At 51.4% G+C, this 26,732-nt stretch overlaps 3 protein-coding genes across 22 annotated transcripts in view; 1 reads left to right on the top strand and 2 right to left on the bottom strand.

The window, feature by feature from the left end:
* The window catches only part of MXRA7 (matrix remodeling associated 7), a 28,731-nt gene extending 18,617 nt beyond the window's left edge, over positions 1–10,114 (bottom strand). For all 4 annotated transcript variants that reach the window (XM_070559916.1, XM_070559918.1, XM_070559917.1 and 1 more), the window contains exon 1: positions 9,665–10,114. In XM_070559916.1, coding sequence (XP_070416017.1) covers positions 9,665–10,099 — 435 coding nt within the window. In that variant the 5' untranslated portion in view covers positions 10,100–10,114. The remainder of the gene's footprint in view (positions 1–9,664) is intronic.
* Positions 9,096–26,481, top strand: METTL23 (methyltransferase 23, arginine). Of its 10 annotated transcripts, none has more exons than XM_070559909.1 (7): positions 9,096–9,481; positions 10,455–10,599; positions 20,022–20,314; positions 24,129–24,233; positions 25,542–25,779; positions 25,862–25,946; positions 26,099–26,481. In XM_070559909.1, exons 4-7 carry the CDS (start codon positions 24,150–24,152, stop codon positions 26,262–26,264), a joined length of 573 nt encoding a protein of 190 aa, XP_070416010.1. In that variant the 5' UTR covers positions 9,096–9,481; positions 10,455–10,599; positions 20,022–20,314; positions 24,129–24,149; the 3' UTR covers positions 26,265–26,481. The 10 variants fall into 10 exon arrangements, with proteins under 10 accessions (XP_070416010.1, XP_070416014.1, XP_070416012.1 ...); XM_070559911.1 differs by lacking the exon at positions 9,096–9,481 and adding an exon at positions 10,128–10,249; XM_070559913.1 differs by lacking the exon at positions 24,129–24,233.
* Positions 11,116–21,938, bottom strand: JMJD6 (jumonji domain containing 6, arginine demethylase and lysine hydroxylase). 8 transcript variants are annotated; one of them, XR_011522880.1, is made up of 8 exons: positions 21,387–21,938; positions 20,389–20,777; positions 19,628–19,914; positions 18,384–18,519; positions 17,812–17,905; positions 16,932–17,070; positions 15,937–16,064; positions 11,116–14,621 (listed from the first exon to the last, which is right to left on the bottom strand). XR_011522880.1 is itself a non-coding variant. In XM_070559904.1 (8 exons), exons 1-8 carry the CDS (start codon positions 21,513–21,515, stop codon positions 14,585–14,587), a joined length of 1,296 nt encoding a protein of 431 aa, XP_070416005.1. In that variant the 5' UTR covers positions 21,516–21,938; the 3' UTR covers positions 11,116–14,584. The 8 variants fall into 8 exon arrangements, 4 of the variants coding, with proteins under 4 accessions (XP_070416005.1, XP_070416008.1, XP_070416007.1 ...); XR_011522882.1 differs by having other exon boundaries at positions 17,812–17,900; XM_070559904.1 differs by having other exon boundaries at positions 17,812–17,900; positions 18,422–18,519.
* Positions 26,482–26,732: the final 251 nt, after the last annotated feature.

Raw genomic sequence — 26,732 nt, 5'->3', positions numbered from 1 at the left:
TGCTGTGACCATACCAACCCCATGGTTAATCAGACTGCTTTCAGAGGACCGGAACTCCACAAGGCAGGCAGAGAGGGAGGCCTAACTCCCTTGGAAATGCCTGTCCCTCCCTCTCCCTGCGAGCAAGACAGAGATAACAGGAAGCTCTCGAGGGGCCTGCACGATTCCCCATGCACTTCCCGAAGGCTGGGTCAGGCCCAATCAACCACACCATCTCTGGAGAAGGTTTCCGAGAGGGGCACCAGGAACGGGCAAGGCACCGGGGCTACCGTGGGCCTGATGATGCTCGACGCTCTCCCTCCTGCCAGAAGGATTCCATTAGGCGATCAGACAGTTCATCTCTAGCATTCAGAGGGGAATGTCAGCTCCGGGGCAAGCAGAGAAAGCAGGGCTGGCGCCAGCTCCGGGAGCTGGGTGGGGAGTGCCGGCCAGCAGAGGTCATGGCCAGGTCTTTCTATATGCACCATCAAAACAACTCAGCCACCGCGCGCCTCAGATGACAGCTCCAGGCAGAGGACACTCTGGCCAACTCTCTAAATCAATATTAGCAGCTGGATGAGGCATGTCCCCCGTGACAAGGAACTTACATCTTCTTGTCCCAAACTGGCCCCCTCTCAACTCACCAGCTTTTCTCTGCCGCACAGCATCTTTGACACTTCCTTACGGCCGGGAATGCTGATTCAAGCCGGACGCTTCCTTTCCATCCTGACTTCTCAACTCTCCCCTGCCTCTGAGAGGTCTCTGGGATTCACCCTCTAGGCTCCCGCCATAGTCACTCAGTGCCCTCATTCGGCACCGTGTCCTTGACCCCACTCCCCTCCAATTCACTAGCTCTGAGAACACCTGAAAGTGTGGACTTTATGATGCTTTTCCTCCTCAAAGCTGCATAAAGACAGTTGCCATGTTCAATTCAAACAATACCCAGCTTTCGAAGTTCTCCTGCCTCCTGCTTGAGAGAGGTCAGTCTCCAACGACTTATTGGGACGGGCTCTCCTCTCTCACCCACTGCCTGTGTCCTGGCCGAGGCAGGTGAGCTGGAACTCAGGGTCATCCTTGGGACCACGGCCTCGGGCACACGATCTGCCATCCCTGTTCACCTCTGGGCCCTGTTGCCTCCCCTGTCTGGGTGGGGTCCTCCAGGGTCACAAGACCTGGCTAGAAGAGTCTTGAGCTCAGATTTTATCCTAACCTCGGTCGGCAGGGCCCTGGAGCTCCGTGGGGACCTAGGGACTGCTGCAAGGAGGAGGGAGAGGAATAGAGGGGCCAAGTCCCCTACCCAGGGCAGTTCTGCTTTCAGTTTATGCACTGGGCTTCCACTTAAGATCAAAGAGAAAAAAGGTATCCGCTGCTTTAAAAAATGTTAGAGGGGCCGGCCCCATGGCCGAGTGGTTAAGTTCGCGCACTCCACTTCAGTGGCCCAGGGTTTCACTGGTTCAGATCCTGGACCCGGACATGGCACTGCTCATCAGGTCGTGTTGAGGCGGCATCCCATATAGCACAACCAGAGGCACTCACAACTAGAATATACAACTATGTACCAGGGGGCTTTGGGGAGAAGAAGAAGAAGAAAAAAAAGAAGATTCGCAACAGATGTTAGCGCAGGTACCAATCTTTAAAAAAAAAAAAAATGTTCAAAAACCACTGATCTACTGTGGCTTTGACCCAGTACAAAAGTCTAGTTGATAAAACCTCTGGTGACTTGCTGGTCATCCAGTCTCTCTTTTTTTTTTTTTTTTTTTTGAGGAAGATTAGCCCTGAGCTAACATCTGCTGCCAATCCTCCTCTTTTTGCTGAGGAAGACTGGCCCTGAGCTAACATCTGTGCCCATCTTCCTCTACTTTATATGTGGGATGCCTGCCACAGCATGGCTTGCCAAGCGGTGCCATGTCCGCACCCGGGATCCAAACTGACGAACCCCAGGCTGCCGAAGCGGAACGTGTGAACTTAACCACTGCACCACCAGGCCGGTCCCTATCCAGTCTCTTTTTGAACACTTCACCCTTGGGGAGCTCACTACCTTACAGAGCAGGCTGCCCCTCTGGGGTATAATACACAGCTCTAGAGCACACAGGCAACATGCAAGGCACCGGGCTAGAGGCCGGGGCAGAAGAGAAGTAAGACTCCTGCCTGCTGCCCAGGGCAGTTGGGAGCCGACAGTCTTTCCTTCCCTTTCTTTTTGTTGTTATGGCAGCTTATTCATTCAGCAAGTACTTACTGGTGCCACTGTGTTCCAGGTCTGTTGTAGGAGCTGGCAACGGGGCCGTGAACGTGGCAGGCAAGGACCCCGTTCCCAAGAGTCCACATTCCACTGCGGCAGACAATGCACACTAAAATAAGAGATGACCTCAGACCATATTGAGCACCATGAAGAAAGCCGGAAAGGATGATGTGTGGCGTGTGGGGATTTACATCTGCTAATGTGGTCACAGACACAGCGACTTGAAAGGTGGGGAGGAGCGAGCGTGCGAAGATCTCGGAAGGGAAGGGTGTGCCAGGCAGAGGGTCAGCAAACACCAGGGTCCAGACGTGGTGCAGACCTGGCTGCAGCACCGGAACGGCTTCCACGGCTGCAGCGGAGTGGGGCAGGGGCAGCTAGGAGAGGAGGCAGAGCTGGCAGGGTCCTGCCGGGCCTTAGGCGCCGTGGTAAGAGTTTGGAATTTATTCTGCGTGTGATGGAAGCCACTGGAGGGCAGGAGAGCATGAGATGTGGTTTCTCAGCTATAAAGATCACGCTGGTTGCTGGGTGTGGCATGGGTGGGGCCCTGGAAGCAGGGAAAGCAGCTAAGAGGTTATGAACAGCCCGGATGTGCCATGGACGGGAGTAGTAGCCAGAATGACAGAGAGAAGTGCTGAATTTCAGAGGTGTTCTGGAGACAGAGGGGACAGGACTCGCTGATGGGGCGACTGCAGGCAAGAGAGGGAAAATCAGAAAACAAGTTTGACGTGGGCTTTTGGCCTGAGCAGCTGAGGGGGTAGTGGTGGAGCTCTGAAGAGAAGATGGAGAACGCTGGGGTGGGAGGGGGACAGAGGGCACGCCATGGTAGGCAGAAATCAAGAACTCTAATCAGACGTGTTGGTCTGAGGTGTCCATTGGACAACCAAGGGGAAATGTGGAGGAAGCAGCTGGCCGTAGGGGATGGAGCTCAGGGAGAGGGCTGGGTGTGTGAAGTTGGGCATCATCAACTACTGATCAGGAGGATGACGGTGGCCAGTGCATTCTGGGAGGTAGCAGTGGCGGTCCAGGTCCAGAAATAAGGCCTCTGCTGGTTGGTATGGGCATGAGCCTTTCGAGAGGGGGCAAAGAGCAAACAAAGAACACTGGGTGAGCCGCTGACCCAAGAAGCAGGGGGTGAGGAGGAGGAGAGCCTAAGATCTGGTATGCACCTTACAAGCTACACAGCACCCCAGGGCAGGGCAGAGCCAGCCTGCAGGGCCGCGTGTTCAAAGGTCCAGACTAAAAGGACCATGGTGGACTCTGGCCTCTTACCCCAGTGGAGGGCACATTCACAAGCTCTCTCTCACATGATCAAGCATGCCAGATTCAATCCTATCAGGTTCTTGGCACTGTTCCCACAAAGAGGATTCAGAGGACATCAAAGCTTCATGAAAAAACACCCTGGGGCAGCAGTCTGCACTCCACCCGACCCTATCAGTGAGAACCAGGTGAATCCTAGTCTCTACATTTTGGGATAAATAGAGAAGGTCAGGACAGGGAAGAATACTAAGGGACTGAGAAAATCAGATCTAAGAGGAACACAGGAAACGAAATCATCGTGTTGGGGAAAGCCAGGCCACAGAATTGTGACGGTGACCAACTGTAAGGATCATCATAGAACATTCAGTGGCCACTTTTTAAATCTCTTGAGGAAGCCTCAACCATAGGAAGAGAAACCAGTTTTAGACTCCATGAGGAACAGAGACAAGAATGGCCGACCATCAGTAGCATTTACTGATCTTCACAGGACACTACCGGGCTGGAGGAATTTTCTTTTTTTTTTAAAGATTTAATTTTTCCTTTTTCTCCCCAAAGCCCCCCTGTACATAGTTGTATATTTTTTAGTTGTGGGTCCTTCTAGTTGTGGCATGTGGGACGCCACCTCAGAGTGGCCTGATGAGCGGTGCCATGTCCGCGCCCAGGATCTGAACCGGCCAAACCCTGGGCCGCCGAAGCGGAGCCCGAACTTAACCACTCGGCCACAGGGCCGGCCCCTGGAAGAATTTTCTTGTCTTGAGATTGGTCTCAGACTCTGAGTCCTCAGCAGGTAAGAAAAGTGGAATGGGTGGGGGAAAACTGATGAATACCAAGGTCACAGAACTAGGCCCTGGCTGAGAACACGCCGAGGGTTGTCTCAACCAAGGGTCAGGCTGTCCAGAGGGTTCGCAATGTGTGCAAGGAGTTTCTACTTGAAAATATTAAACACCCAAACACACACACACATGCACACACCCTTACACGGGCCACGACACAGGAGCTGATGGCTGGAGAGTACATAGTCCCGGATTGTGAGAGCTCTAAGAGACATCAGCTGTCGTTTTACCTCAATCCCTTCATTTTGCAGATGGGGAAACTGAGGCCCAAAGGTTAATTGATTTCCCCAAGTCCTATGGCTATTCAGAGGCAAAACATTAGATAAAGAAGTTCCATGAATTCCTCCACTGGGATTCCTTTGGGCCATTTAATCTCATTTGCTATTCTCTGGCTGGAAGAAAGTGACTGATGCTCCGGCCTCCCTACAGGAGGGAAGGAATGACCGCTGGGCATCTCAGGCCTGCTGGGCATCTCAGGCTTCCTTTCAGTTCTGACCAAGCAGCGAGCACCCGGAATGCCAGCCCCCAGCTCTATCCGTGCATCAGCACCCCTTATAGGAGGAGGTGTCTGAACCCCATTAGGAGGCCTGTTCCATTCATTTTTCCTTACCAGTGGCAAACCGAGTGTGCTCAGATTCAGGTTGTTCCAGAAATGCCCTGGCTGCCAGGGATTTGGCATTTCTCTGGAAGAACATCCAGCGATGGTCTAAGTTGGTCTCCCCCCCACCCCACCGTGGTTTGGGCCAACTGTCTGGGAAAGAGCAGGGCTACAAAAAGAAACTGTCTAAAAGTGAACATGCTCAGTGTTTGCTTTCTAATTCTCCAAAGCCAGCCAGCTTTTTTCTTAAGACATGCTCTTTAAAACCAAAAAAAAAAAAAGAAAAAAGATATGCTCGTTAAAAAAATTTACTACTTCTCACTAAAAATTCTGGCAGCTAAATTTTCTGTGTGCAAACAAGACTATCTCTGAAAGAAAGAACAAGGTTTAACCATTAGGAAAGCTCCTAGACTTCTTTCTCATATGAAAAAAATTAAATGATGGGCTTAAATGACTTTACCAAAATACCCTCTTCCACTATGAACAGCGAACTCGGTTCCAGGCCTCTGCACAGGCTCCCATTCAGCTGGTGCTCATCGCTGTAATGACTGTGAACAGTGTGAACACACTATTACTGTTTTGTGTTCTGCTTTTTTCCTTTCTTCTTCCTACCAAATTTGCTAATTAATCCCATGTCCTAATTAATGGACATTTGGATTATCTCCAGTTTTTCCCCAGTGAATCCCTAGACCTGTTATGTTTATGTCCCCCAGAATTCATATGCTGAATCTGCTTGAACTTGCCAGCTTCCAGAACTGTGAGAAATAAATGTCTACTGTGTAAGTCCCCCAGTCTGTGGTATTTTGTTATAGCAGCCCGAGCTGACTCAGACAAGATTCCGAGGGATGTGAGCGACTGCCAGATATGGATTTGGCCCTCCACTAGCTGGCTTCCCTGCTTTTGGTAAGAGAACAGAAAGTGGGGCCACGCTGACATCATGAAGGCCAGGACCGATGATGACGGAGGGGATTCACCTGCTCTTTGAAAGGTCTTTGGCCTCTCGGGGGCACACCTGTGGTGACAAGGCTGGTGAGGGCAGGGGACACAAGATGGACCAAACAGCAGGATAACTTCAGAAAGGTGAAGCAGGGCCCAGCTGCATGTCCAGGACAGACAGATGGACGCTGTGCGGCCCCACAGGACCAGCACCACCAGCGTGCCCAAAAAACCAAGCCCTTCCTGAGGAATGCCCCACTGGGTTTCTTTTTCCCAACACTTTTGAAAAATTCCAAGCCTACAGAAAAGTTGGAAGAATAATGCCATGAACACTCATATACCCTTCACCTAGATTCACCAATTGTTAGCATTTTGCCATCTTTGCATTCTTTCTCTCTACATCCACACCCACGCTTGTGTGTGTGCATGTAACTATTTGAATCATGACGTGTCATCCCTAAATGTTTCGGCACACATCTTCCTAAGAACAAGGACATTTTTCTACATAACCGCAAGGCCAGCATCACACTCAAGAAATTGAGCACTGATGGAATAAACTTATCCAATAAACTACTCACTTGAAGATCGTCCCAGTTATCTCCAAATGTTCCTTATAGCTGCCCGCCCCGACCCTGAGCCGGCATCCAATCAAGCACCAAGCACTGCCTTTGTCTGTCATGTCTCTTCAGTCTCCTTCCATCTAGAAGAGTCTCCCTGACTGTTGTGCTGGGTGACTTTGGCCAGCTGCCCTTTAGGACAGTCCCGACTCAGTTTTCGAGTGGCGCTAGGACCCAAGTGCCAAGACGTCAGACTTCTGGCACAGACACGGCATTTAACTAGTACTATTCCAATGACCCCAGACCCGGGTCCTTCACCCAAGACCACTGGTGGGGAATCCCACGTTGCTGCCTTGCTGGAGTCCACGCCTTCAGCAGGGAAGAGGCCTGCAAATCCTAAATCCCACCCTACACATCAGTTCCCAAAAGCACTGTTTCCTGGCCTTAAAAGGGACCAGCTCTTGTCCATGACATTGTTTGCTCATAATTCTTTGTGAGGGCGAGGCATACCTACCCCCTTCCTCCCTGCCCAGCCCCGCACTAATCCCTAACGGGAAAGAAAAGAAAGAGGTTCTAATGTAACTCTGCCCTCAGCCCTGGCCTGGCTGGTCTCCCCCTCATTTCTTCAGTTGCTGCTCAGTGTGTCAGTCAGTTCATCAGGGGCCTGCTGGCTACTTTGTTCCCCAGCATGGAGGGGTCGCTGCCCAGTGACCCACAGCTGCAGGGGAAGGCGGCTTCCCTGGGCTCCGGAGCCTTCTCAATAATCAGCTTTGTGAGTGGAGGCAGCAGCTGCCCTGGGCCTCCCAGGCCTCGCAGGGAAGGAAGACGATTGGATTAGAAGAAACGTGGTTAATGGAAAACGAGGGGGGCGGGGAGAGGCGAGTTCAGCGTGGTTGGCTGCTCTGGGGGGGTGCAGCGACTTCCCGCTCACAACAGCGGGGCGGCCTCCCTCCTCCCCACTGCTGGTGCTCACTTAGCGAGAGGCAAGGAGGCTGGCTGAGAGCCTCTCCCGCTGCTTCCCCAAATGCGGACCTGAGTTATTTCCCCGGGGGGTCCTTCCTGCCTGCTCTCCAGGCTCAGGCACTATGACAATCAGAAGAAGGCACTGGGACCTGCTCTTGAAAATGCTCAAGTCCATTTCCAAAGGGTACCACCACGGGCAAGGCGGAGCAGTCAGGGTGGGCGGAGGGGGCAGTAGATGTCTGTGTCCCTCGCGGCCCCTGGCCCCAGGGCATTATGCACAGCAAGGACTTAACGTCTGTGTGTCGAAGTCGAGGGGAGCATGCCAGCTCAGCAAGGGCCGGGGAGTGAACCCAGAAGGGAGGGCAAGACCCCCGAGTGAGGAAACTGATTTAACTGTGAGTTTAAATCCTCCAGTTGAGTGGATTCCCTCAGGGCAGGGTCCCATGGAGGGAGGACAACACAAGCCTCTACTCTCACAGAGTCATCCTCTCTGGCAGCGGCACCAGCGGCGGGAGCTTCCGAGTCTGTGCTGGTATGTGAACCCCTGTAATGTACCTTTTCCTTCAAAGCACCCACTCACCCCCACAGGACGTGAATTCTCCCAGATGGAGGAAACCGTTTGAGGGCTGCTATTTAAACAACGGCACGAAACCCACTACGTTAAGATACTATATTGCCGAGAGCCCAAAGGCCTTGTAGAAAGTTCTTTCAGAAATGCTGTAACCCAGAGGATCAAGATATGATTGACAGCCACTAAAGGGCATTTTAAACTTCAGTCTAGAACCTGCCGCTGGGTGAAAGGGGCGGCTGTGTGAACTGCAGGAGCAGGGCTGACTGAGAGCAAGTGGCAGCCTGAGAACAGTCCACACACTTCCGTTCCCAAGACGCCATGAGCACGGGCAGGAATCCCAAATATGGGAGCAAACCTAAGACAGCAGCATCCGTCCAAGCCCCACCTGCCACTGCCGCGGGTGAGGTTAGCAAGAACAACGGGGCCTCCGCTCCCCCGCCGAGAGTGCTAGTTCCCATTAAACCAGAGCCCCTGTCCTCCCTGGGACGAACAGACAGCCCTTCCCAGGCTGGTTGGAATCCACTCTAATAAGGCAATTAGTTACCCACTTGTCAAGCAAAGCACCTGCTCAGAGGGGGTCTGGCACACTGAGCGAAGAGAAAGGCCTCCGCCCAGCCTTGCTGCCCCCCACGCTCCCAAGGGTTCTCTCCAGCGCAAAACCACTATGTCCAGCAAAAGATAGAGCGGGCACTGCAGACACGCTGACAACGCACCAAAGCAGCTTGCTCATGGTTCCTACCATCCCAGCCAGCCTCCCTTCCAAGAAAAGGAGCTCAGGAATAAGAACAAGGCATTACAATCAGACTGGGACCCTCAGCGGTGGCCTGGAGCCACCAAGGGTGCTGAAATCCGCGGAACGTGGGCTTTCACGCCTGGCAAGCAGGTTTGCAATCTAAAAAGAGATGATGGGAAAAAGTCTATGGGGCTATCAGATGAGCACACGTGAGCTATCAGACAGCTCTGGGTGTCCTGAAGCTAGACAGAGAGGTCAGGACAGAGCTGATGGAGCAGGCCAGAGTGGGCTGGGGGCAGAAGAAGGAGAGCTGGTTTGGGGGCGCTCCCCCACCCTGCAGGAGGCTTTATTCTGCATCTTCACTCCATCCTGGCTGGCCAGGCTTATCTGCAACCCCAGGGGAGATGTGCCAACGCACATGTGCAGTGTGAAAACGACAATAAAAATGATGGCAATGTCCGGTGCCTTTTCTTTCAGTCCCACCCTATGGGCTTCACACAACGCGACATCACTGACTCTGAAGTCTGGATTTCAAATCGGTCTAAAAAGAAAAGGGCAGCTTTTTTTTTTTCTTTAAGTATTTTTTTTTTCACTATCAAGACAACTCTCATTGCAGGCCTTGAAATAAGCCACATGCACGTGGATTTGGGAACCCGTGGGCGGGAGGGGTGAGGGGTGGGTGTGCACCCTGGGGGTGAAGCTGCTGCGGGGCGTCGCCCTGGGCCGGGGAGGAGGGAGCCGAGACGCGGAAAGCAAGCAAAACAAGGAAACAACTCGGACACGCTCGCTCTCGGCGACACTCTCCAGGGAGGATGGTGAGTTTGCTCGCGGGGGCCTCCTTTTCTGCCGGCCGCGGGCTCTGCCCTCCCTCGGGGCGGCCCTGCCCGAGGCTGGGGACCCGGTTCCCGTCCCCGCGCGGGGAGGAAGGGCGGCGGCCGGAGCCGCGATGAAACCAAGCCCGGGGTGGGGAGGGGCGCCCGGGAGGGCCGGGTCCGTACCTGCCTCGCCTCCGCCGCCTGCTCCTCCGCCTCCGCCGGCCCCGCGGGCTCCCCCTGTCCGTTGGGCTCCCCCGGCCGCTCGGGCGCGGCCGCCAGCTCGGGGGCGCAGGGCCCGGGCGGCGCGGGGGTCCCGCCGGTCTCGGCCGGGGGCGCGGGCTCCGGGGGCGCGGGCTCCGGGGGCGCGGGCTCTGGGGGCGCGCCGGTGGGCTCCGGGCTCGCGGCCGCCCCGCGCCGCACCAGGAGCCAGGCGAGCAGCAGCGCCAGCGCGGTGGCCAGCGCGGGCAGCGCGGCCAGCAGCTCGGCCGGCGCCTCCATCGCGCCGCGGCCGCCCGAGTGCCAGCCCGCGGGGACCCCGAGGAGGCCGCCGCGCCCCGCCCGCGCCCGCCCCAGGGCGGAGCCCCCGCCGTCGCCACGCCCCGGCCCCGCCCCCGCCATCCTTTGGCCGCTGCGGGTGACTCAGACGTGTGGGGACAGGAGCCACGACCTCTGGGGCCCGAGGAGGGCCAATCTTCCCTGCCCCGGCCAGGCCTGAAGCTTTGGGCGTAGGCTCCTTTTGAAAACCGGTTTGAAATACCCCTTACTCAGGTGCTCTTAGATCTTTCAGCATCATTTTAGCCCTGCACAGAAGGTCATCTTAGAGCATCTCAGAAACAGAAGTGCTAGTCTGGGAATGCTGAGGGCCAAGTCAACGCAGGAAGGCTCACATGAAGTGTGGCTGGCTGCTGTGAGATGATGAAAACCCACAGCAACCTGCTCCACAGACATGTCAAAGGCTGCTTCTGTTCCTCAGGGCCCCCTCCATGCAATCTCGCAGAGGCCGTTTCCAGTTCCTGGCCAGTGAATGCCCCTCTGGGCTGAGAGCCAGCAGCCTTCAACACATGCCTCTTGGTAAGGAGACTGCCCGCCGAAGACCAGTTTCTGGAACTCAGCTCCAGGTACCCTGAGTCAACTCTTTCCCCTCCTGACTTTCTTCTCTGCATAATTCTGGAATGTATGGGAGGGTGGGATGAGGGAAGGGAAGTCTACTGTTTTTGTTTCTCCAGATCCTTTCAGGGCTCAGTTGCTGAATAGTGTATGTTTGAGATAAATATGCTGTAACCAAAAACATTATTTCTCAACCACTCTCAACCCAACCTTAATTATTTTAAAGATTTTATTTTTCTCCCCAAAGCCCCCCGGTACATAGTTGTGTATTTTAGTTGTGGGTCCTTCTGGTTGTGGCATATAGCACACTGCCTCAGCATGGCTTGATGAGCGGTGCCAAGTCCACGCCCAGGATCCGAATCGGCGAAACCCTGGGCCGCTGAAGCAGAGCACGCGAACTCAACAGCTGGGCCACAGGGCAGCCCCATCCCCACCGTTTTAAAGTAGAGATTTAAGATGTCCTATTGTGCAGGCAAACTCAGTTACAGTGAAAAGAAACGAGGACAAAACAATGCAAAAAACCCAACTCCAAATCAAGTTGCTTTATTTAAAATGATGAACAAGTTTCATCCAAGTGAAAGTTAAAAATACCAATCAAATGGCAGACCCACAGGCATTTTGTGGCGGACCCCACGGAGACGGGAGCAGAAGGAGGAGGCTGCTCAGAGTTCCATTTGACAACTGCAGGAGGCACGAGGCACTCAGCAGACAGTCCCAGTTCTTCTGTGGTGTCCGGTCACCTCGGAGACAGCAGGCCGGGGCCAATCCTCCTGGGAGATGCAGTGGGGGCTAGATGTTTCCAGTTTTTTAACCAACAATGAGATAAAGTTGAGAGCCACTACCCTAGGGCACACAGTTCATCTGGTTTTACTGCACACAATGTCACATCTTGACAGAAGCCAGGGAACGGGGTTGTAGGGAGAAACCAGACTCCACATGGCACCATCAGCAGTGTTCAGAACACACATGACAAACAACTTATTTGTGGAAATGCTACACTATCCCGCGAACCTAAGCTGCGTGCTTAGACATCTACCTCCTAGAGAACACTTTCTACGTTTACTGCACAATTCCTGTTCCATCCCACACTCTCGTCTAAAGTCCTAAGTCACATCAAGGCTGAACCTTGAATAAATTTGTAAAGCACTTGCACCAGCAACTTTCTTGCTATCCTTAGTTTAAATACCTTTAGCTAACTTGCAAAGAAGCCACATCCTAAGTTAAGAATACAGCTATAATGATAATTATGTTCTCTTATGAAGATCTCATAACTTGCGTTTAGTAAGGGCTAAACTTGCTTTTCTGGTTGTAGAAACAGATGTGCACAGCTCTACTTACGCTGACCAGCGGCCCTTGTGAACAACAGCACATTCACTGTCCATTAAGCTCACGAGGTCAAGGACCTGGGCTTGTCATTGCTGGCTCACCAGCACCTAGAACAGTGCCTGGCACTCAAACATTTGCAGAATGCTTGAATGATTAATAAATGGGCATCTGCAAGCACAAGCGAAATGTGAATAATGTCCTTGTTTTTGGTGGCTCTCCCTTCAAAGGTGTCACGGTAAACATCACAGTGCTACTACTGAGCCCAGAGGCCCCTGTGTGCAGCCCTGGATTCCCAGAGACCCAGAACTCTCCTCCTGTCCTGGCTGTCCTGGTCCTCCACTCTTGTCTCGCCCACCCTGCTCCTCCCCATCAGTAGTGACTAGTGTAACATCCCTTCTTTCAAGACAGCCCATTGATCTGAAGACTAGTGTCATCTTGGAAAATAGTCCCTAAAAACAGTTTAATGTTGTATCCTTCCCCTTACTATTGCTGATGCCACTCAAAGGAGTAGCTCATGCTCGGAGGGTAGAAGGGTTAACTTTAGAACAGATGGAGCCCTTGCTGCCCACTTCCTACCTTATCCTGATCACCCAGCCACCACCACTCCCTTCCCGTGGCTTCCCCACCTCATCCCTGCTCTGCTAACACAGTGGTGCGCCTGGCTGGCCGACAGCAACAGTGAAAGGGGGGCTGTTGAATCTCTGGCCTGGCTAAAGCAAATAAAGAGTGTTCCACAGTCATCATGGGTTGGCAAGAGCCAACAGCAGCATGTGATCTGTGCTACCCAGACCCTTTGAGGAGAGGTGACCGCAGGCCTGTTGGACAGGCTGGATCCCTTCTTTCTGGATACTGTTTATCACACAAGATCACCTTGGGTACCTGGGGAAGAAAACTGGGTGGCTAATCTCTCAAATTCAAATTTCCGCTCCACCATCCCAGCCCCTGGAAACGCGTCCCACCACGCCCCCTGGCGGCAAACAGCCTTTTGCCTTTGGTTTTAGAAAGGAGCAGTTGGTATGGATTTGAGAGGAAGGTGAGTGTGGCAGCCAGGAAGCAATACTGGGGAAAAGAAAAAAGCATTTTGAAGATGGCAAGAAAAATTTTTAAAAAAGAGAAGGAGGAACACCATTCAGACATTAATACAAAGAGACTACACCTTCAAGGTTTGACTTTACTCCCACTCAAACACACAGTGGGCCCACCCTGAAACCCGAGCCCTGTGGCCTGGGAAGGAGTGGGAGAGCCGCGCCATGCGGCAGGCAGAGTGATGCACGCGGACGCCCAGGAAGATGGCCAGTTCTCCATCCAACCCAGCCACATATTTGGGTTGGTATTTTAGGCTGAAGAAAACTGGACTAAGACAAAATAGGGGACCATCCTCCTACAGTAAAGCCACATGACGGATCCAGCGTCAGGAAATGATAACCAGTCTGTTAAAAATGTAACATTTGGCAAGGAGAGACCTGGATTCCCAATTATACTCATTTCTAGGGGGATTTTGAGAGGCAACACCATGCAATTCCAGTATTCCACACTCTCTCCTCTGGGCAACTACAGGGAGAGCTCCTTCTCCCCTCTGGCTGCCTATGCCCTTACCTACATTCCAGCCCAGGACAGTGCTTTTCACTGGGCATGTCCTTGACAGTCCCCTTCTTATTTTTACTTAAATTTAGTTGAATTTAGGGACAGATTAAGGCAAGCAGGTGAATCAAGAGGGCATGAGATGGAACCTGCTGGTCAATCCCCAAGTATTCATACCAGAGTTACTGAGAAGCCTAAACAGATCCTGAAGACTAGAAGCACCGTCTCTGAACTTATTCCTGGTGTGTAGCACAAGCCACCCACCTAACACCTGCAGGTCAAACAAATGGGGACGCTCATCATGAAGTCACCTCCAGAATGGGAGCTTCTGACTTAGAGACCACATGCTGGGAGAGAATGGGACAAATCTGTTGGAACTGGCCCTATTTATAGTTTAAGTTCTGTGATAAGAACACAGTGAACACCGTTCCCACTCTGTTCATAAGCAAAAAAACCCGATGTGTCATCGCTCCCCCAAATACACCACACACAAACACCCTGCAATTTAACAGCCTCTCTGAGCACGGAGAAAAGGTACTAGGCAGTGGGGAGCGGTGCTGGGCACGCTGGCTGCGTTGCTGTACTCAACACATTTTTAGACAAACAGTGACATCCAGGAAGGGAGCGTACTCACAGTACTTCTTACACGTCATTGGTTCACACCCAAATCAAAGTCCACTCACCACTTGCAGCATCTCTGCTTGTGTGCAGCCGGCTCTGCGGACAGCAGAAGCTCCTCAGCAACATCAGGGAGGGAACAGACGCAACCAGACATTCAAAGGGTCATAACCCTCGGCCTCGGGGTTGACCAGCTTGGTTTTAAAGGAGACAGCACAGAACCTTCTTAGCCAACATCACATCAGCCTTCAGTGTTTCACTGAGCTTGCCGAGTTTTTGAACTTCTTGAGAATCTATTCTTAGTGAGCAGTAAAAACAGCATTTGACCGAAGACAGAAGCTTAGACCAAAGAAGGATTATCCAAATTCAAAGAAGACAAAGGAGAAGGTAGGAGCAGAAGACGTGAAAACTGAGTTGGATGGCCAGGGACAGCTTACACGGGAGCCACCTCGGGAGAGTCTCTTTATCTGCTCAGGGGTGAGCACGGCCTCCACAGGTGTCCCTAATCCTGCCAAGGAAAGCACAACTGCCTGTAATCAGCATGTAGACAGCACAGCTGGGTACAGAGCTGGAAGGAAACGGTAAAAGCAGAACCCCCAGGATCCCCATGTTGAAATAATGGCAGAGCTTCCTCTAAAAATTTTTCTTACAAATTACGAAGTCACAACGGAAGTGCAGACGTAAGTCTACAACAGTAGAAACAACTTAAAAAGGCAAGAAAAGAAATCTGAGTACGGCTGTGAAAAGGACAACTCGGGTTGAGAAATGCACATTCTAGTCTGAGAAATTCACTTGAATAAGACATCTGAATTTCCCCATGGACTTCCAGCGAGACCAAAGAGAATGAGGAAAAGACGACAGAAAGGAAGGTGGGTCCTAAACTTTCACAGCACATCTAAGACAACACTCAGCTGCTCAGAGAGACAAAGAACATAACAGGAATGTCACCGGCAGTGGTCAAGGACTTCAGACACTGAGAATCCTACAAGCTTCAGTATTTTACTATCTTCCCGAAATCTCACCTTTTGATGCTATGGACAAAGACACTTCAACTAGCACCTGGAAAACAAGGCTCTGGGATTTAAAGAGCCTGGACGCCTGCAGAGTGACCAGACTTCAGTGGGAGTCTGTTATGTGCCCAGCACTCGGGCAGCTGCTTGCAAAGAGGTTACCTTTTTGATTTTTATGTTTTAATTTATTTAGATCCAATCTGGTTTCATAAAACAAACAAACAAAACACTGGAGACATGATTAAGGTTTTATAAAAAAAAATCTGAGTTCCCTGCAGCTGTCTGGCCTGGTGCCAGCACTCAAAGCTGGCAATGCAGACTGGGAGAAAAAGCAGGAGGCCACGTCTCAGGCTCTGCAGAAGATACCGGGGAACTTCTCTAGTCTTTTTCTCCTTTCCCGCTGTAACTAACACTTCCCCAAGGAGGAGACAGACAGAGCAGTGGAGTCCCTACTTTCCCCTAAGACCACGACAAGAAGAGTAACAAGGGAAGTTCTGGTATTGTCAAAGGAAAAAAATCTCAAGATATAAAATAGGTTTAATTTTTATTAAATAATGTAAAGGGTTTCCTTGGCACCATCCACATAGATTCTTGCCTTTATGCATAAAACAAGCCATGTTAATTTGCACTGGTAGCAAAGAAAAAAGCTACTGTAGCAAATGCTGAGTGAATGGACTCATATTCCAAGAGTGTCCTCATTCTCTGGCTTTCGCCGGCCCTCCCCTGTCTGCAGATCCGACGGGCTGCCCTCCCCGGGCCCTGCCGCTTGCTGCGGGCATGTCCTTCTACCCAGACAACAGCACGCTCGGTCACCTGGAGGAGCTGCGCTCTTTGCTCACACAGTCGTCCTGGGAGGTGGTGTCCCCATTGCCCACCATGCTGCACGTCCTCCTCTTCTTTCTGCGGTGCATCATCCCGTCACCTTCAGACCCGGACTCACCCTGGATACGGGAGGAGAAAACAGGAATTCAACTGGATGCAGCCCACTTCTTCATTACACAAACCTCAGGAGACAGCGCAAATAGCGTCCACGTTCTCCCAGAAGCAAACCAGCTGGACAGCAGCTCCGTAAGACAGTCTGCATACCCATCTCCTCAGCTGTTTCTGGCCCCCAAAGAACCGGAATCTCCCCTCAGATGCCCAGTGGCCCTCCCGTGTTCTCTAATGGAAGGCTTATCTGTTTGAGATCAAGAGACCCCCCTCTAAGAATATTTTACAGTCTGAGACCGCATTATGGAATCCCACTGTACCAACAGCGAGCCCGAGGAGTGGAAAGCAAGCAAGTACAGCACTGACCGTTCACACAACGCACACACCCCCCAGCCCCAACAAGAAAAGACTACATCAGTAGATGATGCAAAATGACGAGACAGAAATCCCATCTGCTAAGGGCACAGGACCCTCTTACCCAATACTGTGTTAGCTTTTGGCAAGTCACTGAATTTGCTGAGTTTCTAGGCTTACAAGTCCACAGAGAAAATTCTTAACATGGACTTTGAGGTCAGAATGCTCTGAGTCTGAATTCCAACCCTGCTGTTTGCCAGCTGTGTGATGCTGGACCATGGACTTGACGAAATCCCCAAGTACTCCTTTTACCTTCTGGGGTTATTCTAACGACTCACATACACGTGTAAAGCTCTAAAACGGGCAAAATTCCCTACACAGCAGGAATGGTGGCAGTTGTAGTTCTTGGAACAAAGTGAAAAACCTTCACATCTTTCTCCCTCCTGGAGAGGAGGCGGGAGAGTCACACCTGGTTTTTCTGGGGTGACCTGCCCTTGAGGCCTGGAGAACGAGCAAGGCCTCACCTCTGAGTCAGAGTCAGACGAGCTGGAGCTGGAGGAGCTGGAGGAGTCACTGGAGCTGTCCGAGGCGATCCCTGTGGATTCCTGCAGGTCAACGGAGTCGGCCAGCACCGCCAACTCAGGGTGCTCTTGCTTCAAGATCCTGAGAGACAAGAGACACTGTTCTCAGTGCTGGGAGGGGCAACGACAGCCACACACAATAACCCAGACTCAAAGCTGAGCCCTGTCTCTCTCAGAAGTGCCTGGTTCAGAATGGGCGCTGTGTGGTGGTGAGGACACACGAATCCACAGGCTGGGAACAAAAGCCCTAACGGGCTGCTCAGGCTTTTCTGAAAAGAAAACGAGCTACGCGGTCTACTGCCACCTGTGCAACGAGCCAGCCGGGCTGTCGACAGCAAGGCACATTTCCTTGAGTTGGTCTTAAGTTTTTCCCCCTTGGGAGAAAGTCTCTCTCCTCCTTGTTTTTCTGAGCCCTTCCTAGCCGATTTTTGGGGAAGCTTTCCCTTCCACAGTACAGCACTTCACAATCGGAGTTGGGCTTGGTTAAATTCTATTTGTAAGAATAGAAACAAATAGGTTTGTAAGAAACACGAAGTGTCAAGTAACAGAGAGGGTCCCCCCTCACTCGAAGACAAACTGAACTGGACTTTCAGAGGCAGCAGCCCTCCCCGTAGGAACCTAACCTGGCATCCAGTGTAACCAGGGACAGAGACCTGCTGTATGGCAAGGCCTTCAGAATGCCAAATCGCAGCACGCAGCGGCCTACGGGATGGAGTAAGTGGGCCTCAGAGGCCCAAGAGTCCGGGGAGAACAAAGCCACCACCCTTGCTGGCCCTCTCAGCAGGGAGGCTGAGCACTGAACAAGCCAGAATCCCTCTCTTACCCCGAGAGCTGGTCCCTCCAGGTCAGGGTTGGGACACAGTGGCACGGGGTGGCTGGGGGTGGCTTGCACTGCCGCTGCCCGTGCTGTGTCTGTTCTGTGGATAAACAGAGGAGCTAAGTCTCCAGGGCAGTCACCTCACTCACAAGAACTGAAGGTAATAAGTTCAAATGGGAGGAATGCTTCTGGGTAAGGAAAGGAAGGAACCAAAATAAAACCCAAGCAAAATGGCTTCCTGTGCTAGTGCTAGCTTTGGGGGGGAAAAAAGAAAAAAAACAAAATACAAAAAAAACAGAAAATGAGAAACAATCCCAATTATGATCATGTTGTGACTGACTGACTTGGATCAACATGCAGAGTCTTAGCCTGTCACCTCGAGGCCAGCAAGCATGCTGAGAACTAGCCCTGACCTTGGACCCACTCTCCTCCTACTGATGGGGTTTTGCAGCCCCAGCTTTTCCCAGCCTGTCTAAAATCAGCACACGTTATTGCACCAGTGGACTCTTTCCACTGGGGTACAAATCTCTGGGGTAGAAACTGGAACAAAGCAAAAACAAGAAAAAAAAATCTCTCACCTATACCATTTCCTTGATAACTTTGGTCTCCCTCTTACCGTCTTGTGCCATACAACAGGAAAGTTGGTGCTGCTGGCAAAATTCTGGGTGATGGCAATGGTGGTATCAAGATTGAGCACAACGTGCCACCAGCCTCCTGAAATCCAACAATACACAGTTAAACGGGGTTGGGTTCTATACACAATCACTGTATAACATAAACTTCAAAAACAGGGGACTCCTACCCACGAGGGAGACCCTCAGAGACACAGGGCCCAGAGTGGTGAATGCACCTCCTGATCCAGGAATCACAAACGACCAGTCTGTGTAAAGCTTTATCGGAGCACAGCTGTGCCTGTTCGTTTGCAGACTGTCTGTGGCTGCTTTCCTGCTACACAGGCAGAGCCAAGCAGTTGCAACAGACGGTCTGGCACGCAGTGCCTAAAACATTTACTCTCTGGCCCTTTACAGCAAAATTTGTCAACCCCTGTTAACCTAAAGCTGTGACCCAAACTGTAAAGGTAGCAAGTTCTTCAGCTTCTAGGAAGAGAACTCCCATCTTCAATATCCTCACTCCCAACACTTAATGTATTGAAACAAAGTGTACTTTTCAGGTGTGGGATTTCCTGCTTCTTGGCTCAAAGTCCCTATTTCCTTTCTTTTTCTTTCCCCTCCCGTGAGGAAGATTAGCCCTGAGCTAACATCTGTTGGCAATCTACCTCTTCTTGCTTGAGGAAGATTGTCGCTGAGCTAACATCTGTGCCAATCTTCCTCCATTTTATGTGGGATGCTGCCACAGCGAGGCTTGATGAGCAGTGCGAGGTCCACGCCCGGGATCCAAACCTGCAAACCCCAGGCCACGGAAGTGGAGCACATGAACTTAACCACTATACCAACAGGCCAGCTCTTAAAGTCACTATGTCCTCACTCAACTCACCCAGTGCTACACTGTATCAAACACATTTACAGAAGCTTCTACAAGTTACTGCACAGACACAAAGACACTAGGTAACTCAAGGGATAAAGAGAGTAGGATCTCTACAGACAGAAAATTTATCAACAGTCACTACACATTTGGGCTACAAGAAACATGGACAGCAGGCCCCGAAGCGCTTGCCAATGCAGCACCGATCACTGTCAGAGGGGGGCACCGGTCAGTTCATTCAGAGTCAGCAGGCAGACATCTTTGCTTCCCTCTCTATACAGTTCTGCTCCAAAACGACAAATTACTGAGATCAAACAATGTACCTTCAGTTCATCTATACCTGGTACAAAGACAGTCTCTCCTGGCTTTTGTAAGATTTCCAGGGGTTTGAATTCGGGGGGCCAGGTTGGAAGCTGTGTCCGGGGATGAATGATATTAAACCAGGTAATAGCTTCATCCTGCTGGTTCCCTCCTTCTTCACGGGTCACCTTGATGAGTTCCCTGGGGGTGCTCGTAGGGAACAGGCACCAGCGCTTGTGGCCCTGAACTAAGGCATTCCAGGCACTGGTTCCCAGAGGGTCGATGTGAATTCCAGTTCCAGAGCGTGGTGGCCCCATCACAAACCACCTAAAAGATAGAAACATCCAAGATGTGAAGGATAATTTCACTTTATGCACAACAACACAAAATAAGTTTCCAGTTTTATACAATATATTATGTTATCTTTATTTCAGAAACTACACAAATTCTGTTACATAGAAACGCTGGGTGAATTGTGCGTGGAGTAAGCTCTGAGAGAAAAAAAAGAAAAATCACTGACACGGCTTACTGCTGAACTCTGAAAACTTCCCTTATGGACCAGTGGCTCAACTTTGGTTGCACATGTGAAGCAGCGGGGGGAGCTTTCAGAAATCCTGAGGCCCAGACTAATTACATCCGTCTCTGGCAGTAGGACCCAGGCAGGCATCAGCAGCCTTCTAAGTTCCACGTGCAGCCAAGGGAGAACCACTCACTGCGCTGGAAACAGGTGAGCTGACTGAGCTCGGCTGCCCCATGCTGTTGGAGAGGAAACTGCAACCGCTTCACCGTCAGGTCCTTTACCTGTAAGGGGGCCTGCGCTTCTCCCCCGCGTACTGGAAGAGGTCATCAGTGAAAAACTTGGGCACCTTGTAATCTTCCAAAAGTTTCCTTCTCTTGGGGTGTTCACCGTAGCTGCTGTCAAAAATGTAGAGGGGACTGTCATCTCGAGTGCTCTCCATGTACTCGATATAGTACTTCATCTTCATCTTCACGGAGTAGCCGTCATTATCCTCACCGCACTTGAACTTCTGGTTCCGGTATTTCCTTTTGAGGCGCTCGAGAGTCCATTTCTCCTGCGCAGACCAACCCTCTTGGGCGTTCAGCAGAACCACGGGCTTGTAAGGTCTTTCGTATCGCTCCACAAATTCTTCCACCGACAGCTGTAACGCGTCTGCCCTCTCCACGTTATCCTGAGAAAATCAGAAAAAAAGACCTATCCAGTTAAAAAAAAAAAAGTCTAGCGGCAGATAAGGGTGTCCCCCAGGGCCAATTAGCAATGACATACCTAAGGAGCCAGATTCTTCGGGAGGGAGGGGGACCTGCGTGCGTGCTGGCACGTCGCACCCAACGCCACCCCACCAGGGAGGGTGGCTTCGCATCTCCCACTTGTGGGTCCCCGAGGGTCCCGCCGCCCAAAGGGGTCAAGTGACGACAGGCCTTCTTATTGAGGGCGCCGAAGGCGTGAGCCTCCAGCTGCCCGGGAGGAAGGAGTCCCGCCCTGGAATCCGGGCCCCCTTGACCCCGACCTCCGCGGGGTGCAGGTGAGCCCATCGGAATTCTGGGGGCCGCGCTCAGCGCCGGCGGGGCGGGCGGCCATGGCCCCGGAGAGGTCCACAGCGCCCGGGGACCGCCGTGCCTGGCCCCGGCCCCGACCCCCGCCCGCCGTTCCCATGCCCGGCCCCGGCGCCGGCCCCGATGCCCGCCCGCGGTGCCCGGCCCCGGCCCCGAAGCCCGCCCGCCGTGCCCGGCCCCGGCCCCGATGCCCGCCCGCCGTGCCCGGCCCGGCCCGGCCCGCTCACCGCCACGGCCGCCGGGTTCAGCGAGAAGCTCTCGTAGTAGTTGTGCCGGGTCCAGTCCAGCGAGTCCTTCAGCTCCGGCCGCGCACTCCGCTTGGCCTCGCGGATTCGCTTCTTGCTCTTGTGGTTCATCCTGCGGGGTCACCAGCTGGCTCCGCGACCACCCCGGCGCAGCTCGCTTCCGGCCACCAACGCGTCCCCCTCCCCGGCCCTGGCGGCGACAGCGGCACCCAAACGCCCTTCGCTCCGGCCCGGCAGCTTTAAAGTCGCCTTCCAGAAAATTCACTCCCCAGCCACCTCCCGGGCCTCGGGTTGGGCATGCGGCTGCCGTCTTCCCCGCCCCCCGGCCTCTCGCGGTCAGCCATTGGCCTCGGCGCCTCCGGGGTCCGCCCTCACACACCCCGGGCCTCCGCCATGTTTGGAAGGTCGGGCCGGCTCAGGCCCCGCCCAGTGCGGCCCCGCCTCTCCCGCGCCCGCTTCCGGCCGCGCGTCACTTCCGGCAGCGCGCCTCTTCTCGTGGCCCGCTTCCGGCCGGTCTTGTCTCTGTGTCTCACCTGTTTGCCTTCGGGTGGGTTTTCGCTGCGCGGCTGCCTCGTCGGCCTAGGAGTGCTTCCCCCTTCTTGCCGTCGGGTTGTGGCGACCCGACGGGGCACGCGGATGGCCACGTGGCGCCGGGGAGGCGGCCCCCGCGCGCGCAGCCTGGGATCCCGGCGCCCTCCGCTGCTCCCGCCGGCACCCGACTCCCCTCTGGGCGAGCGTGGCTTTCGAGGACATGTGGTCCGGGCCCAGCGCTTTCGGTTTTCGGAGGAGCCGGGCCCGGGAGCCGAGGGGGCCGTGCTGGAGGTCCACGTCCCGCAGGTGCGTGCAGCGGCACCCGCCGGGCGCACCTCTGGTCTTTGCGGTGGCGCCCCAGGCAGGAGCTGTTCTGACAACCAGGGGGGTAGGAATGGGGGTGCAGGGGTCCGCGGCTTCCTGCCTTGGGATGCACCACGGAGCGAAAAGGTTCGGTTTGAAGCCCTTTGGCAGATTAAATGTCGTTCAGTAAGAAATTTGGGGACCCTGCCAGGAGAGAGGCCTCTCCACATCGAATATTTCTTGCCAGAAAAGGGCATTCTTTGACACCTAATGTTTTCTTTGATCTTGTTGAAGGGCTTCTTAATTCAGCTTTATCTGGGATCAGGGGTTCCAACTCTCACTGCCCAAATAAAGTTTCTTGGGTTGGCACTCACCTTTTCTTTCAGCTGGTGGCTGCCCCCAAACTCTTAATAATAATTATATTTTATATACGTCCGGTTTTTCAGAACACTTTCACGTTGCTGTGTTTCATTCGACTTTAACAGCAGTCTTTGAGGTAGGCATTAGTAATAACAGTTTAAAGATGAGAAACAGAAGTTAACGGCTGGAGTGGAACCCATTTCTGATAGTTTCTAAACGCCTTCACATTGAAATACCCATTTGGAGTTCTCCCCAAATTTAGGGGGCGAAGATATACCCTGTGAGAGTAGAGGTCCCTTTTCTTTACACCCAAATCTGCTGACCCACTCCTTGTCAGAAATCCTTAATTGTACTCCTGGGTAAAATCCACCAGAGCAGACTTTTTTGTCTCGTTAATCATGCTTGTACCCCCTACACTAAGAGAACAGTGCCAAGCATATTCTAGACACTAATATTTTTGTTGAGTGGATTGATTAAGTTCAGACCTTCAGTTCATTCACCTTGGATGTTTTTACCTCTTCAGCCCCCTTTCCTACCACCCCACTAGGGTCACCCTTTGCTCTAGAAAACAAAGACTTGCTATTTTGCGGTTTAATAATAGCTAACTATGCTTATTTTTGGCCTGGCACTGTACTAAGTAGTTTGCATTGAATCTTCCTCATCACCCTGAGATGGTATTTTGCAGTTGAGGAACCGAAGCACAGACCTTGAGTGAGGTCACACAGCTGGTCAGTTACAGATCTGGAGTTTGAACTCAGGTAGGCTCATTCCAGAGGTGTGAGCTATGTTATCTTGCCTCCCTAAATACGGTGCTGTGTCACAATTCTGCTTTTCCAAAGGCTTTGTAAGCTGCCTGCCTCCCTAACTCCGAGTTGAGTTCAGCTCCACTCAAACCTCTTCTAGGATGTCTTCCTAAGACCACATGGTTTCTTAGCATACCAAGTTATGCCTGTGCTTAAAACCCTCCGGTTATCTTATTGCACATAGAAAAAAAGCAAAACTTCCTGTGGTCTACAAGACCCCGCAGGTCTGAGCCCTGCCTCCAGCCCCCATACCCGTGTGGCCAGTGCTTTCTATGCTCCAGCCAGAGGCCTTTCAGTTCCTGCTTCAGGACCTTTGCCTGAATCACCCCCTCTCCCTATCTAGGGCAGCCACCTCACCTTGTGATCACTGAACCCTCGCACCCCACACCCCCATTACTCTGTTTTGTTACATTTTCACCAACCAAAACTATATTTACTTACATGTTGCCTGTCTCTTCCCAGTAGGATGTATCTATATATATACACCCTCAGCCTAGAATAGACACTAAGCCAGTCAGTTGCTGGATAAATGCTTGAATCAGTGAGGGTATGGAGTGCTTACCACATGGTACTGCAGTTTTATATCCCCACATATTTGTGAACTGGAGAGCAGAGAACTGTCCTTGTAATGGATGCCAGTGCTGGGCACTCAGTAATTGTTGTATAAATAAATATTCTAACTTCCAGCAGATGAGTTATTTATGGCATGCAAAAAAATTCTTTTCAGGTCCTGCATCTCCAATATGGAATGTATGTTTGGCCCTGTGCTGTGGTCCTAGCCCAGTACCTGTGGTTTCACAGAAGATCTCTGCCAGGCAAGGCTGTCTTAGAGGTACAAGTGCCTTTGAGGTTTCCAGAAATCCTATGTTCAGATTTAAGTCTACATGCTTGTTATTAGCTTGTTAAATATTTTAAAGTCAGGGTTGTTTTGGCTAGCTCGGAAAGCATGTAAGCTAGAACACTTTCTACATTTTTAAAGTGTTAAAAAAAGAATAGGCAGAGACCATACGTGGCCCACCAAGACTAAAATGTTCACTATCTGGCCCTTGAGTTTGCTGACCCCTATTCTAAGTGAAGCCTGTTGACTAATGGAATCTCGGCCCAGAAGCACTTAAGATCGTCCTTCCAGATTGTCCCAACAGGGTCATCCGGGCTCTGCTGTAACACCTGCAGTCCTCACAGATTAGCCCTTCCCATTCTTGGAAATCTAGAGATTAGTTTAAAAATGTATCTCATGCTCTTCTTATCAAACTCCACCTGACTTGAGACTGCTGAAGGCCTGGAGAAATACACTTTCGTCATTTGCAGAAATGGTACTATACTAATAGACCCAAAGGCTGGAGACAAATCAGCAGGTTAACACCTCAACTTTCACACCACCATGTAAATGAAACGAAGGGTGGAGAAGGGGTTTGGCATACTTCTGGTCCAGAATAGTGGTAAAACTGTTAGGCATTCACAAAAGATCAAGGATCCTGCCCACTCTCAAACTGAAAAATGGGAAGCCTGTATTTCAATCGATATAAATGTTAACACTTACCAAGAATTCTTTGGTGTTACACGTACAAGTGTTTGTCACTTTCTTCAAGACCCAACTGGAAAATCCCCTTCGGTAGAAAGCCATGTTGCAGACCTGTCAGGCTTTATCCACATAAAAGCAATTAAGTTGGTATAAACAACTGAATGGCTGGCTGTGCCCGCTCAAGTTGACCAGAGATTCTAGAGACCTGGTGTCCTATTAGGAGCTCCTTAACTTAGAGACCAAAGAGAACTGGAAATGACAGAACAGGTGTCCCCAAACTACTTCCCTGGGCATATTAAGTAATGAAACTGCCTGAGACAGTGAGTTTGGAAGCAACATTATGTCAGTTGCACAATACAGGGCCCTGTATGCCCTTTGATCCAACTAGAAGAATCAAGGAAATAACTTTTGTCCTAACAAATTTAAAGCCTAAGCTTCACATGTTGTAAAGCAGCATTTAATCAGGGCAGGTTTTATAGATACCAGCTCTAGAATATACCTTACATGTTGGTCCTGTATTTAAAGATCAATGCAAGAATGAAATGGGGAACTGTCTGCCAAAATCCCCAATTCTTCACAGTTCTAGACACTTTCAAATGCCATCTTTTAACTTCTTAGATTGGAGGGGGAGTGAGCCTTCCAGGAATTATGGCTGCAAAATGTGGTGCTGAAGTAATACTGTCAGACAGTTCAGAGCTGCCTCACTGTCTAGAAGTCTGTCGGCAAAGCTGCCAAATGAATAACCTGCCACGGGTGCGCATCATAGGACTAACGTGGGGTCACATGTCTCAAGAGCTCCTGGCTCTGCCACCACAAGATATCCTTCTTGCATCTGATGTCTTCTTTGAACCAGAAGGTAACACTTCTTTGCTCTTCAGTAGTAAATTTGGCCAGAGATGCTATGTAAGTAGGGGTCTTAAGAATTCCTCTCTTTCCAGACTTTGAAGACATTTTAACTACGGTATACTTTTTGATGCAGAAGAACCCCAAGGTCCAGTTATGGTCTACTTACCAGGTCAGAAGGTAGGCCTGAATAATCCTGGTTTACTCTCAATTTTATTAAAAGTTAACTTAAGCCCTATTTTACACAATGCCTAGTTTAACGATAAAATGAAAATATATCTGAAGCAAAACAGGAAAAGCATGACTTTTAAAAAACAATTTATTTTTTTCAGTGCTGACTGGTCACTTGAAGCTTTGCTCTACAAGTGGGATATGAAATGTGTCCACATCCCTCTGGAGTCTTTTGATGCAGACAAAGAAAACATAGCAGAGTCTGCCCTCCCAGGAAGACATACTGTTGAAATGCTGGTCATCTCCTTTGCAAAGGACAGTCTCTGATTACATGTACAAGCTGTTTTAGGACAATATGTCAATACTGATTAGCAACCTGGTATGGCAACTAGGACTCAGACCACTTCAGCTTCTTGAGAGCACAAGCAGTACCATCTGAAGACGGTCAGATCTGTTGGCCTGAGATTATGGAAGGTCACCTAGATAGCACTCGTGGGTTACATAGCCATGAAAACAAAAATTAAAACATCTGTAAGAAAAAGGACTGAGATTGTTCTTAAGTCATCAAAATGGGGCATAAGTTAGGTTATGAGAGAAGGGGGTACCCACGACCTCCAAGTGCTACCTTAGAGCATGGTTTTTAGGGGTAGTGGGTGCTGAACTGGCATTTCCACTTTTTAACTCAGTAAAAAGGCCAGCAACTAGACACTTCACTTTCATACTATACATTCAGTAACATTCACAAAATAACTGCACAGGTCTTTCAAATAAAGGGGGAAAAAAAGACCAAGACAT

Source organism: Equus przewalskii, chromosome 10 (assembly GCF_037783145.1).
Source record: "Equus przewalskii isolate Varuska chromosome 10, EquPr2, whole genome shotgun sequence".
NCBI classification, from domain to species: Eukaryota; Metazoa; Chordata; class Mammalia; order Perissodactyla; family Equidae; genus Equus; species Equus przewalskii.
Note: the sequence above shows the minus strand (reverse complement) of the source record. Positions and strands in the feature narration are given on the sequence as shown.

Coding starts and splice junctions, on each gene's coding strand:
- JMJD6 (XM_070559904.1), bottom strand. CDS start 21,515: ATGAACCACAAGAGCAAGAAGCGAATCCGCGAGGCCAAGCGGAGTGCG. Junction 17,901..18,421: donor CTGTTGTATGGCACAAGACG/GTAAGAGGGAGA, acceptor TCCACAGAACAG/ACACAGCACGGGCAGCGGCA. Junction 16,065..16,931: donor CGTCTGACTCTGACTCAGAG/GTGAGGCCTTGC, acceptor TCCCGTATCCAG/GGTGAGTCCGGGTCTGAAGG.
- METTL23 (XM_008529996.2), top strand. CDS start 22,041: ATGGCCACGTGGCGCCGGGGAGGCGGCCCCCGCGCGCGCAGCCTGGGA. Junction 22,242..24,128: donor TGGAGGTCCACGTCCCGCAG/GTGCGTGCAGCG, acceptor AATTCTTTTCAG/GTCCTGCATCTCCAATATGG. Junction 25,947..26,098: donor TCTACTTACCAGGTCAGAAG/GTAGGCCTGAAT, acceptor TATTTTTTTCAG/TGCTGACTGGTCACTTGAAG.